At 42.8% G+C, this 14,269-nt stretch overlaps 1 protein-coding gene across 4 annotated transcripts in view; it reads left to right on the forward strand.

The window, feature by feature from the left end:
• reln (reelin) overlaps positions 1-14,269 on the forward strand; it is a 97,511-nt gene that overhangs the window by 67,079 nt on the left and 16,163 nt on the right. For all 4 annotated transcript variants that reach the window (XM_014335772.2, XM_014335774.2, XM_014335773.2 and 1 more), the window contains exons 16-39: positions 44-153; positions 752-818; positions 1,048-1,281; positions 2,253-2,414; positions 3,546-3,782; positions 4,034-4,226; positions 4,956-5,068; positions 6,771-6,908; positions 7,036-7,222; positions 8,228-8,433; positions 8,538-8,709; positions 8,956-9,162; positions 9,344-9,579; positions 9,737-9,894; positions 9,999-10,206; positions 10,738-10,814; positions 11,244-11,402; positions 11,513-11,707; positions 12,593-12,866; positions 12,957-13,097; positions 13,203-13,380; positions 13,495-13,579; positions 13,671-13,853; positions 14,005-14,173. In XM_014335772.2, coding sequence (XP_014191258.1) covers positions 44-153; positions 752-818; positions 1,048-1,281; positions 2,253-2,414; positions 3,546-3,782; positions 4,034-4,226; positions 4,956-5,068; positions 6,771-6,908; positions 7,036-7,222; positions 8,228-8,433; positions 8,538-8,709; positions 8,956-9,162; positions 9,344-9,579; positions 9,737-9,894; positions 9,999-10,206; positions 10,738-10,814; positions 11,244-11,402; positions 11,513-11,707; positions 12,593-12,866; positions 12,957-13,097; positions 13,203-13,380; positions 13,495-13,579; positions 13,671-13,853; positions 14,005-14,173 — 4,089 coding nt within the window. The remainder of the gene's footprint in view (positions 1-43; positions 154-751; positions 819-1,047; positions 1,282-2,252; positions 2,415-3,545; positions 3,783-4,033; positions 4,227-4,955; positions 5,069-6,770; positions 6,909-7,035; positions 7,223-8,227; positions 8,434-8,537; positions 8,710-8,955; positions 9,163-9,343; positions 9,580-9,736; positions 9,895-9,998; positions 10,207-10,737; positions 10,815-11,243; positions 11,403-11,512; positions 11,708-12,592; positions 12,867-12,956; positions 13,098-13,202; positions 13,381-13,494; positions 13,580-13,670; positions 13,854-14,004; positions 14,174-14,269) is intronic.

The following is a 14,269-nucleotide window of genomic DNA, read 5'->3' on the forward strand; positions in this document are numbered from 1 at the left end:
TTCTCCTGTATTTCTTTCATCTTACTATTGTTTGTCTGCACAGGTGGACCAGAATCTCTATTCCTCTGCCCAATGCCGCCCTGACAGAGACAACCCGGTTTCGCTGGAAGCAGTCTGGCTCGGGAGCCGGCAACATGTGGGCTATAGACAATGGTATGAGCTGCACATAACGGCCAGATTTTTCTTATCACATGTTCCATTGAAGTATATATATATAGATTGTGTGCATGTGCCAATAGGGCATGATGGAAAAATTAATTATGCAAATAATGTAACTCAACAATAAGCAATATAAATCAACATAATCAGAGCTGCTGTGCAAACTGTGCTGATATATGAAGTGCTGATGAAAATTACTCAGGATACCCTGCGATATATTTGGTGTCTGCACAAGTGTCATGAATAACCTTTATTTTAATTGTCCTTGTTCAGATGTGATATATCTTAGTGACCACACATTTGTGGTTTATGCTAACACCATTATACATGATGTGATTAGAGTATCTATTCATTTAGTATAGCAGATATTTATATATTTAATTGAATACACACATAAAAAGTTTACTCAAACTGCTACTGCAAACAAGTCCCATTACTTGGCAGCCACCTTGATTACGCCTCTGGGAAGTTACTTGGCTCTTTGGGGGACAGGGGGAGGACAACATGTCATCTGTAGCTTTACAGAAATCTCAGATGGATTTCCATCTGAGATTCTTTGACGATTAATTACAATTAATTTGTTTCTCTTCAGTGTATTTCGGTCCAGCTTGCCTTCGTTTTTGCTCTGGAAGAGGACATTGTTCCCGCACCGGCTGCAAGTAAGGATCCACTTTTTATTAAACCAAATAAATCCAGAACGAGCCTGCTCATCCACATAATGCCTTACAGCACCATTAACCATTCAAAATTAATCAGATCGTCCATGTTATGTTTATGACTTATTAACGAATTTTCATTATTTCTGTCTTTTGTTCTCATTGTTATCGTTCACTCTTTTTTAAATATCTTGTGTATTGTCCTCTGTCTTTTTCTTTCTTTCTCTTTCAGATGTGATCACGGTTTCAGCGGTCCAGCTTGTGAGCTTGCTTCCCAGACTTTTCCAGCTTTTCTTTCTGAGGGTTTCTCCAGCCCACGCCTCTCCTCCTACCATACCTTCTCCTCACTTCGTGGGGCTGAGGTCAGCTTTGGCTGCGGTGTGCTTGCCAGCGGAAAGGCTCTGGTTTTCAACAGGGACAGCAGGAGACACTTGGTCACGGCTCCACTAGACAGTTCCCAAGCCAGGTAATTGTAGTACTTATATACAGCAGAGCAGAATGGAAATGCACTGCATATAGAAACATGAGCAGAGAAATCAGGGAGCACAAGTTTTGCCAGATTACTTTGGAAAACTGTGGCTTGTCTTCAGCAGGTGTGTGTACCTGTGATTGATACTGCAAATGTTCCAGGCAGCCATCTATTCTCCCTCCTCCTCTGCCCACCCCTCATTCCCTCATACTCTGTATTCCTGCGCTCCGAGATGGATTGTGATCATGGGGAGGACTGCAGATGAGAGTGGAGATGAAAATATGAGAGAGAATGATAGAGAGCGAACGATGGATTTAGATATGGCATCTGTGTTAGATTGATTGTGCCTGTTGCGGCTCTGAGTGTGCCACCTGATGGCCATATTTAATGCCAGTTTCCTGGCTGATTGAGTGAACAGCTGCCTGGAAGAGGAAACTGCACTGCTAATGAAAGCACAGCTCAACCAGCAACAGAGAGCGGGGGGATGACTGGCAGCTCAAGACAGATGATGGAAATTATAATAAATTTTACATTAGTATAGATGAGGATATGTCTGCCAAAACACAAATAAACATAAGATGACAGAAACTCGCTCTGTGTTGGGACTATTTACAGTTTACATGAATACATGGGTATAAACTGTGACTCTCATTCACACTCTTGCTGAGTGTTTTTTTTTTACCTGTCTCATTAAGTTTTCTCTTCATTCATTTAATCATCCCATCCATCATCCACCTCGCTCCCACCTCCTCACTCTACGAGTGTCTATTTATCTGCCTTTTTAACCAACTCTCTCTGCTCTTTGAACACACTCTTTGTGACCTAGGTTTCCTTTTTCTCTAATTTTTCAGTGTGCCCTCTTCTCTCTTTCTGTCATTTCCTTTTTGTACACTTGTTCTGTGCCGTTCACCGTGCTCCTTAACCAGTTGACCCTACTTGTTCTTGCTGTCATCTTTGATTCCCTGCAGGTATCTGCAGTTCACTCTTCGGCTGGGCAGTCGGAGCATCCTGAGCTCATGTCCTGCTCCAGACCAGCCAGGGGAGGGCGTCCTGCTGCATTACTCCTCAGACAACGGCATCACCTGGACCTTGCTGCAGCACTATGCATATCAGGGCTTCCATGAGCCAAGGTACTTCCTATATTTAAATCTTTTATTTTCTCATGAGTGTGTGTCTCTTTGTGCGAATGATTGTAAACCAATAGAGTTTCAGTGACTCCATTAACACACACGTATGTGCTGTCAATTTTGTGCTGGGTTTGCTGCTGGGACCCATTGAGACAGTTAGTGGCATCTTTGTGTGTAATGAAGAGTGGACAGAGTGGGCTGGGTTTCAGCTGTGTTCAGCTTATGTCACACAGCTCTTCATCTCCACTAGAGAGGTCAACAGAGGACAGTGATTCAGCAACTACGTAATGCCAGATATAAGTACTGTAACAACATACTTCTATCAGAGATAACATTATATGTTCGATTACAGATGCTTGATTGGATTTAGATCTCGGGAATTTGAAGGCCAAGTCAACACCTCAAAGTCATTGTTGTGCTCTTCAAACCAAACGAAACAAACTGATGCTTCTAACACATGCAATTTGAGGACAAAACGTTCACTTGCTCCCTAATATATCCCACCCACTAACATGCGCCATGATGACGAGATAATCAGTGTTTTTCACTTCACCTGTGAGTGGTCATAATGTTATGCCTGATCGGTGTATATGCTTGCATAAGATATCATGATATACTAATGATTGTTGAGAAAGAAAACATAGCAGCAGCATAACATCTGTATTTATAAATCCAGGTTAGAAATAGAAATCCTGCCCATGCATTTTGTCCAAATGTACAAACAGCAGATGTGATTGTGTGGGCTCAAAATCCAAGTCAGACCTGAATCACAGTTCAGTCAGCCTGTATGATTAATATCAGCTGACCAGCTTAGCTTTATGGACACTATATCCACATATGTATCACTTTACACTTGCTCGTTTGTGCCTGCGTACTGTTTATGTGAACTAACATCAGCAATGTTCAGTTTAGGGTTTTTTTCTTGCTAAAGAATGAACACGTACAGAAGTGTGAACATGACAAACAGTAATATATTATTCAATTCTGTGACAGTAGTTATTAATTATCCTTCAGATCATTAATTCTAAATCATGCCTGAGTTGTTTTTTTTTCTGCTATCTCAGCTTTTAACAAGCTATAGGTAGTCGCGTTGCAAACACGCACATCTATTAACCGTTTCCCTTCCTTCATCAGGATTGTGTCTGTCGAACTCCCATCCGGCGCTCGCAAATTCGGCGTGCAGTTCCGCTGGTGGCAGCCGTACCACTCGGGCCGTGGCCACGACGTGTGGGCCCTGGATGAAATCAGCATGACTTCTGTGCTGTTCAACACCATAAGTCTTGACTTCAGCAACGTGCTGGACGTCACCCAGAGTCTTGGTTTCTATCTCGGCCATGTCCAGCCGTACTGTCAGCATGACTGGACCCTCAGGTGCATAATGCTCTTTTGCATTAATACATTAGTCTTTGTTTGGTATTTGAAGAGATTCATTTCCACTCGGTTCAAACATGACTGAATACCTTAATTACGCTTCACAATGGTCATTTATAACTCTGGTGGTATAAAAATAATTTACTCTTTAAATTTTGTCAAGATTCTCTTTATTTCTACAAACAGTATTATAGCATTAGAGCATATATATGGTTTGTATAAAGATTTCTTTTCTCCGTGTCATACTCTAGTTTCTCTGGTGAGCCCAGTCCTGGCTCCAGTATCCGCTATGTGGAAACTCAATCAATGCAGATCGGAGCCTCCTACAGTCTCCAGTTTTCACTGGTCATGGGGTGTGGCCGCGAGCCCTCCCCTCACATTGACACTCAAGTGCGACTGGAGTTCTCCACCAATCATGGTCTCACCTGGCACCTGGTGAAAGAGGTAAGGAGACTGAAGCACAGTCACCTTTATTTCCCCATGTTTTAACAGTAGCTTTTGCTATCACAGGCCGGTGCACATGCAGTATCTGTTTGTGACTAAAACTTGAGATAGTCATCCCAGAGAAAGACACGGAAGCATCATTTATTCATGATCATGAATATTGATCTACTCATTACAGTCCTGGTAATAATATGTAAATAATGTCTTTAAATGTGGTACTTTGTCTCAGATGAGAAATTATCACAATTACTTTTAATCATCCCACTATCACCAAATACACGGCAATACTTGAATCAGCAAGCAGATTATCTTCCCATGATTCAACAAAGATTTTCATTGATCATAACTGGCTCATAAATATTCATAAAGCACCAAAGTATCTGCCAAGACTTTTATTGCTTTTGGAATTGAATAGAGCATAATGAGCCCTCTATCCTCTATCAGTGAATTTTCTCTAATTCTCCCATGTGCATGAAAATGCAGTCGTTTGGCAAGTGCACAATGTAACTCAGTGAATGTCCTGTACAGTTAATCCTTTGCTTGTGTTCAAGGTCAGAGATACTCTAATCCTCCATTAGCCTTTTATATTTATATATTGTGTGAATGATGAAGCTTTGGGCTGTATCTGCAGCTGTTTTTGAAGAATTTTACTACGAAGCGCAGTCCACAATGTAAAAATTGTAGTAAGAAGTAATGTGTAGTAAGAAGCTGCTCATTTCTTTTGCACAGGCCTGTCTACCTGGCATGCCAAGCTGCTCTGAGTTTACAGCACCCAGTGTCTACCACCCATCAGAGTTCAAAGACTGGAGACGCATAACCCTTTCTCTGCCTCAGAAGACCTGGTAAGGATCACATGTAGAGACATAGAAGAACATTTTTACAAATTGCCCTTTGGGAAAAAAAATCTCTGATGATAATTTCATGCTTTCTTTGCATTTCATAAGCATGCAGTGCCATGAATGCAGTCAGAACCATAACATACAGCAGAAAATCAGAATACTGCAAAGCGCCCATACTTATTACCCTTAATGCTTTTCCATGTAGACATGGACATGCATCTGCAGCTGTGCACGTCTATAATGTTGTATAAAGACAGAAAAAGAAAGCAACACATGAGGATTTGTTAAAACCCATGTATAGCAATTAATACGACAATTCATTTTACAGCATTGCAAACAGAACACTTCTTCACGCCCTCAACATTAACACAAATGTGTTTTCTCAATTGTTTGTTGTAGCCACCAAAAATTGGCTTATGAGTCATTTTTATCTGGAATGCAGTCAACAAGAAAACAAAAGTTAGCATGGCTGTCCTTCTCCAGCTTAATTGCAGAGCTGTGCAGACATGAAGCGATTCTACAGGCGTGATCAAGCTCTTTGTGTTTACTAATTATAGTGATGTAGCCGAAGCCTCAAAAGCTTGTGTTGTCAATAGGGGTGTGCGCTTAAATACAGCCAGTTCCTAGCAGATAATTTTACCTGACGTGAGGTGGACAGTGTTGGCACACTTTTTCAGTCTGGTTCAATACTTTTTGTCTGGTAAAAAATGAAATCATCCCAAACAAGTTATCGAATGATATGGGGGAGTTCTCCGTCATTTGCTTCACACTGTACAGTACCAGTGTTAACTCTATAAACTGGTGTTGACTGCCTAGTGTAATATGTACTATACAAAGACTGCAATTTCATTGCATTAGGCTTGGAAGACATATTTGATAAAGAACCGCTCGGTTTAATATGAATTCAAGCAAGTCCCATAGTGAATCAGTCACCCAGTACCGAATAAGAGAAATAAATATATTGTTAAAGCCTTAGCTCACACATATATCACCTCAAGTAATCACGTAAACCTTCCACACCGAGCACTGTGACCTCCACCTCCATTTCATTCTGCTTCCCAGCTCCTAAATAAAGGTGGTCTAATCTCCTGCAGGGTGTGATGACAGGTCAAAGGGTCATGGCAGTAAATGATAATAAAACAGTCGAGGTCAGGTGAGAAAGATCATGAGGTGGTCTCAGTTGATTTGGGTCACTAACACATCAGACGAAGGAACCGCTCTGCTATATAATCCCCAATATAACTGCCTATCTGCGCTAGCTTCTGCTACCACTCATCATTTCTGTACATACAGCATATAGTAAACCCCCACCGAAACATTTGCCAACACACCGCACACATCCACAATTTACCTTCCACATGGAGAACGTGTAATGTTATTGCCCTCTCTGTGACATTACTGCAGAACACACACATAGACACATACACTGGAATGTGCACATTTAAGTTAATCTTGACCTTGCAAAATACATTAAATCTACAGTTGTCTGCGCCAAGAAGCAAACTGTGATTGATATGCTTTTTCAGACCCATTTTATGCATTTTTTTAACAATCAGTGACCTTTCTAATCATTTTGCTCGATCAGCCAGGTACACAAATACCATATTGCCATTTTTTTCCCCTTCCATTTACATGCATTATCTTTGGTATAAACAGTATAAACATTTTACAGCTATGAAACATTCAGGATGCTTTCTGTGTTCAGGTCCAGTGCAACACGGTTCCGCTGGATCCAGAGCTACTACGGAGAGCAGGATGAGTGGGCCCTGGATGACATCTACATTGGCCAGCAGTGTCCTAACATGTGTCATGGGCATGGCTGGTGTGACCATGGCCATTGCAGGTCAGACGTGCAATAAACTGACTACATTCTTCATACCTCTCAGTAGCACCATTCCACTGGTGTTTTGTTAAAATCTGTATTAAAGTTCGAATGAATAAAAACGTTCAAGCACTCACTTCTCTTACAGGTGTGATGATGGATTCTCTGGAACAGACTGCCAGCCCTCCTCCCCACTCTCCTCTAGCGTACTTTCTGACTTTGAGTCCCAGGATGCACTGCTCGCCACATGGCAAGAGGTGATAGGTGGAGAGGTGGTTACGCCTGACATGGGCTGTGGTGTGGTTTCTTCTGGATCATCCTTGTACTTCAGCAAGGTAGAAATACATTAAATTAACTTCTTGTGGTTTTTGCTCAGTTTACTTTTGGGGTAAAATTAAAGTAAAATTAAAACATTTGTAGTAGAACAAACATTGTAAAAAAAACCCTTCCTAACACTGCAAGAATGTAGCATTTAATTTCTTCATTTTCAGCGCTCATTAGAAAGAACTCTGAGACACATTCTGTTATTGTCTTGTGTATTTAATCTAGATCTAAATCTAGATCCAGATTAAAAGTGTAGTTAATTTGTTTTTATTAAAATAATCACTTCAGAGATATCTGTAAAACTTGGCATACGCTATCCATTTCCTGATTATTTTCTAGTGTTTGCTGCCAAAAATTCCTACCCTTTGAACTCTGATTACCTCTGCTCTGCTCGAAAATATTTTTTTATTTAATTATTCAATAGCTCTGAGAAGTATTGCACATGCTTTTGATTTGATTGGACAGAGGAGATTCACAATTTTCAGGCAGCTGCACATCGCTTGTTTCACATATTGCGGCAGCCAAAAATTAGTGTCCACAGCTGGAACATTGCTTTAGCAAACAACGTCTCCTCATTCCAAGTTTGCTTACGAAGAAAATGGCAACAGATTTCCCATCTTCAACATATAATTATATATTGATTACTGGATCACAACTGGCTCCAGATACCATGTGTGGGATATATCTGATCCATCCATTCGTTTTCTTAACCACTTTTCCCGTTCAGGGCAGGAGGCGTGGCCTATCTCAGCTGTCATGGAAAGGCAGGGGTACACCTTGAGCAGGTTTCCAGTCTTTTGAAGGGCTAAAACAGAGAGACACACACTCACTTTCACACTAAGAGCCAATTTAAAGTAATCAGTTCACTTAATAAGCATGTGTCTGGACTGTGGGAGCAAGCTGGAGTACCCAGGAGTACCCACCCTTGTTTTAAAATTATGTCAGACTGTAAAGTGTGTTTCTAGTTGATCTTCCCACACTTAATATGTATTCATTTATTTGGATGTTCCTCTCAGGCTGGGCTTAGGCAGCTTGTGAGCTGGGACCTGGACACTGAATGGGCAGAGTTTGTCCAGTTCTACCTGCGGGTGGGTGGAGACTGGGCGGAGTGTAACCAGGCAGACAGCAGGGAGGAAGGAGTTCTCCTGCAGTACAGCAATGATGGAGGCATCAGCTGGGGCCTCATTGCTGAGATGTACTTTACTGACTTCACCAAGCCTCGGTGAGAAACCTGCAGAGGAAGAAAGGAGGACAGAGCTCATGAAGTGTTTGGTGGATGTCTTATAGAAAAAGAAACATGTGTAACCTGTCTCCCCTCTTTTGCAGCTTTGTGCATTATGAGCTTCCCTTGACCTCTAAAACCCCCTCCACAAGGTTTCGTTGGTGGCAGCCTCTTCACTCGGGGGAAGGCTATGACCAGTGGGCAATCGATGATGTCATAATTTTGTCAGAGAGGGAGAAACACATCATCCCTATGGCTAATCCTACTCTGCCGCAGGTCAGGAATCATCTTAAGGAGTTATTCTAGTAACTTGTAATTTGTGCTGTGAACGTGTATAGCAGCTATGGCTTATTCTTAATATGTACTAGAACATGTCAGCCATGCTGACATAGAACAGTTATGAGCTCTTAAAAATCTAAATAAAAAAAGACTTCCATTTATCTTTTTATAAATCCTTTTTCCTTCAAAAAAAAATATTAGCACAAAACAGAAAAATAAATCTGGTATCTTCTGTTTCTGAAGAACTTCTACGAGAAACCAGCATTCGACTACCCCCTGAACCAGATGAGTGTCTGGCTGATGCTAGGTAATGAAGGCATGGAGAGAGAAAACAACAACAGCTTCTGTGCCCCAACTCCCTCTGCTATGGTGTTCGGGCGCTCTGATGGGGACAGGGTGGCTGTCACCAGGGACCTGGCTCTGCGCCCTGGCTACACCCTCCAGTTTAAAGTAGGTGGAAACTACAGAAATTAAAAATGTAAAAGTTGGATGACATTAAGAAAGACATTTCAGGACACAGTGGTGGGTTGCATGTAGCGAAGTACCCACTGTAGGAATGTTAAACCAACTTAAAGCAAATGTGAGATTTCCTAAGATGTGCAATTTTTCCCCTCTACTCCATCCATGCCAGCTGAACATCGGCTGTGAATCAGAGTTCAGTGCTTCTGCACCAGTGCTGCTGCAGTACTCCCATGATGCTGGTCGCACCTGGGCCCTGGTGAGAGAGGGCTGTTACCCAGGCACCCCGGGGGCTGGGGTCTGTGAGGGCAGCGGTCGTGAGCTGAGAGAACCAGCTGTCTACAACACTGGAGATTATGAACAGTGGACCAGGGTCACTGTGGTTATACCACGTAATGTTGCAGCCAGGTAACTATGGTAACAGGCATGTAATTTGAGATGCAAAGCTGTACTACTGGGGGGTTGGGAGGAGGGGGGTGATTTGTTTTAACATATTTTTAGACTGAAAATATTTGAGAATATTGAAAACTCCAATTAAAATGGCTTCACCTGCCTAATTTTCTAGTAAAACGAGGTTCCGGTGGTTCCAGGAGAGTAGTGTGTACAGAGATGCCCCACCCTTTGCTCTGGATGGGGTCTACATCTCTGAGCCCTGTCCAAACCACTGTGGAGGACATGGTGATTGCATCTCTGGAGTCTGCTTCTGTGATATGGGATACACAGGTAAGGTAGAATTATAGAAAGGAAATTAAAAGAAAGGAAAGACAAAGAAATTTCAGGGCTTTTTTTTGTTTATTTAAACTTTATTGTCTTCATATTTTTCACAGTGGAGCAGGATAGTTGTGTCCCGTCTGTGGCTAGTCCCACAGAGCTCACTGAGGGCTTTGAGGGGAAACTGAGCCCACTTTGGCAGAGTCTCAGTGGGGGACACATCGGAGGAGGCTGTGGCATCATTGGTGAGGGCAAGGCCCTTTACTTTAACAGTCCTGGAAGGAGAGAAGCACGTACAGTTCCTCTAGACACCACCAACACACGGTGAGAGGAAAACTACAAATCCCTTAAATAATAATAATGGATTGCATTTATATAGCGCTTTTCAGGGCCCTCAAAGTGCTTTACAATTCCACTATTCATTCACTCTCACATTCACACACTGGTGGAGGCAAGCTACAGTTGTAGCCACAGCTGCCCTGGGGCAGACTGACAGAAGCGAGGCTGCCATATCGCGCCATCGGCCCTTCTGGCCATCACCAGTAGGCGGTAGGTGAAGTGTCTTGCCCAAGGACACAATGACCGAGACTGTCCGAGCTGGGGCTCAAACCGGCAGCCTTCCGGTTACAAGACGACCTGCCAACTCTTTGAGCCACGATCGCCCTTTAACCCTTTATCACCCAAGAATCAAACAGGCCGCCTGGACTAATTTTTTAATTTTAGCTGTAAAATTACAAAATAATTCTCATCTTTCAGGGCCGATGGTTGGGAAAAGAAGGGGCTAAACACTCAAGACAGTTTAATGTGTAAAAATGTTGGAATATGAAATTCACTTTTGTTAATCTTTGCATACAGGTTGGTTCAATTCTACATCCGAATTGGCAGCAAGAGTTTAGGACCCACTTGCACCAGGCCTCGCTCCCGCAATGAAGGTAATTTTCAATCAACAGAAGCCATATGTCAGTGCTTCATGTGTTGTGTTGAGGCCCTCTGCTGGATCCACGTGGCTTGTCCTTAACAGTGCAGTCTGTAGAGAGAGCAACTCCACATCTGCTCTGATCACTTTACCACCGGCCTGTCTCCATCTGTTCCTTCTTGCTCAGTCTTTGATCAGCCTTGTGATCCAACCAGAGCTGTGCAGCTACAGATCTGATCTGTGCTATCTGTTCTGTCCATCAGCCAGCACACTGTGCATTTTTAGCCTGCAGCATTGCCAAAGGTTCAGTTTGTTCATTTCTGCTGTGTCAGATCCAACACTGCCAGCCTCCTAAACAGTTTGTCTGTTATCCTCAGGGCTGCCATTACATTATTTTGTGTTTCATTCATTTAAAAGGATCCATTCACTTTCTTGTGTGCTTTAGGTGTCATTGTCCAGTTTTCCACCAACAATGGAGTCCAGTGGCAGTTCCTGAGGGAACTGGATTTTAGTTCCTTCTTGGAGCCCCAGGTAGTGACCATTGAGCTGCCACCTCCAGCAAAGACCTCCTATACAGTGTTCCGGTGGTGGCAACCACAGCAAGGTTAGTGTGCTGACTCAGGAAAACACAGCACAAAACTGCCATATTATTAGAGAAGAAATTTGATTGTTTGATTTCTTTTTCATTTTCATTTTTTGTCCCCTTTGTTGTAGGGAAACACTCTGCCCAGTGGGCTCTGGATGATGTTCTGATTGGTATGAACGACAGCTCTAGGACAGGTTTTCACGACAAGTTCGACGGCACAACCCCTCTGAGGCACAACTGGTACCGCATTCAGGGTGGGGAGGTGACCGTGGACTGTTTGTCTTTGGACACGGCTCTTACCTTCAACTCTGAGGCCATTGACAGTGAGTCACTCAATCGTAGTGCCAGTCCTAAGCACATACACACATTTAGTTGGAGAAACACTCTTATGATTGCAGAGTTGTTGTTTTAATTGGAAGACTGTGTAAGAAACTGTATGCATGTTAAAAGAAGACTTAAGCAGCTGCTACACCAACTTTGTCAAGAGCTCCCTCAGTAAAACGCTACAAAGTCTTTGAAGCTGCTGTGTTTGTAGTGCGAATATTTGGAAGTGCGTGAATGCAAAGCAAAAGAGCTGCACTACTCAGTTGCACAAGAAGAAATGGAAAGACGTTGAAATATTAAACAACTGGAACGCATATAGTACACATTGTGATTATGATTAAACTCTTCCAATATATCGCGGACTTACTGAACATTCCTACTCACAAGTGCCTCAATCAAGCCACACAAGTAGCAGTGCAGGGACATCACAGCATATTTTATACACAACAGACTGAAATTGAATCACCCATTTACTGTGGCGCCATGGGTCCTGCATTATTAATGAGAGCAAACCTGATTGAACATCCTGCCTATTATTTATGCTTGCACCATGCTGTGAGCGGATTTACACGTAGCGGATTTACAAATAGTACATTACAACTGGGCCATTCATTACACGGCCACAGCAAGAGCAATTTGGCAACGCATCTATAAACATAAAGCTCCCGTGCGCCTGTGCGAACACATGAAACACTGATTGTCAAGCTCTTTTCTCAAAACATGACCACATTTCAACATCTACCTATTGGAATTTTTACATAAGTAATCTTTATACAATATGATAACTAAATATAATTCACAACATTTTGACATTTACAGACACTGAAAAAAATTAGTATAAGGAACTGGATACATGTAACGTTGTTCTTATACTATGCTTACAGAGAAACCCAGATATGCAGAAAGCTGGGACTTTGAGGTCACAGGCTCTTCATTCCTGCAGTTTGAGCTGAGCATGGGCTGCAGTAAGTCCACCTCCTTTTCCCACGGTGTGCGACTGGAGTACTCCACAGACTGTGGTCGCCACTGGTCTCTCATCACACCAGAGTGTGTGCCCCCAGCCATCGGCTGTGCTGGATATACTCAGAGTTCCATCTATACATCAACGCAGTACAAACACTGGAGGAGGATCACCGTCTACCTGCCTAGTGCAGCTAAGTATGTGTTTTTATGTTCTAAAACACAGTAGAGAGAATTGCTGTATTTTTCTTAAGCTACTCTTCTGAGTTACAAACTCTTGGATCTCAGTTCTCCTAGAACTCGCTTCCGCTGGATTCAGACCCATTTTACCCCTGGAGCAGAAGGATGGGCTCTAGATAATGTGCTACTTGCTCCTGGCTGCCCCTGGATGTGCTCTGGACATGGTCTTTGTGATAACGGGCACTGTGTGTATGTAAAAGCTTGCTTTTCTACACAGTTCACTCATTTAAAGTCGCTCTTTTTACATAGATGTAAATCCTTCTTAACTTTCTGTTTTCTCCGGTGCTCACACAGGTGTGACAAGGGTTATGGAGGGGCGCACTGTGTGCCTTTGGCCCCACTGCCATCTGTGCTAAGAGAGGACTTTAATGAGAACTTGCAACAGGAAACCTGGCCTGAAGTTTATGGAGCCGAGAGGGGAACTCTGAGCGGAGAGCCTCTTAAGTCTGGCACTGCTCTTATTTTCAAAGGGGTAGGCATCCTAAACACCATGCAGAGAAGAGCCAGCTGAATCAAACAGATACAGCTTGAACTCTTCAGATCACTGACATTAGAACTGACCAACAACAAACTTGTTTGTTTGCAGGATGGTCTGCGAATGATTGTGTCCCGGGATCTTGACTGCACGAGTACTCTCTATATCCAGTTTTCCTTCAAATTCATCACTAAAGGTACTGCAAAACTCACTTTTATAGCTACATTTTTGTAAACAACAAAGTAAAGTCATATGAGTATAACAGTACATCCTTTTGGTCTCTCTAGGTGTGCCAGAGCGCTCACACTCAGTGCTGCTGCAGTACTCTGTGAATGGAGGAATCAGCTGGCTGCTTTTAGATGAGTTTTACTTCCCAGCTTCAACTGACACTCTCTTCCTTCACCTGCCACTGCCAGCCAGCGCTCAGACCAATGCCACTCGGTTCAGACTCTGGCAACCCTACAACAGCGGTGAGTATGAAACCAGCACTTTCATGCTTAGATGTCGCTCATCCATATTCACTTATATTACAACTATTGTTCTCACATTTGCTTTGCCTTCCACTTGGAAGGTCAAATTTCCAGATTGAGTGTTTAATCTCCACAATATTATCCCCTTTAGGCAAGAAGGAGGAGGTGTGGGTGATAGATGATCTCATCATTGATGGCAGCTCGTTGCACAACCCCCCAGTGGTGATAGACAGTTTCGAGGAAGGCCCCAATGAGTCCAACTGGCTGTTCTCTCCAGGGGGAAACACTGGTCTCTACTGCCCCTACCAGAAGACTGGCCTGTAAGAACTTCTTGACAGTGACACTGTCATTCGTGACTGTGTTTGGGTTTTTGCTTCATCTGTGCTTTCATCGATGATGAAACATGCAAAATATAA

Source organism: Haplochromis burtoni, unplaced genomic scaffold, assembly GCF_018398535.1.
Source record: "Haplochromis burtoni strain Fernald_Lab_line unplaced genomic scaffold, NCSU_Asbu1 Contig_77, whole genome shotgun sequence".
Lineage (NCBI taxonomy): Eukaryota > Metazoa > Chordata > Actinopteri > Cichliformes > Cichlidae > Haplochromis > Haplochromis burtoni.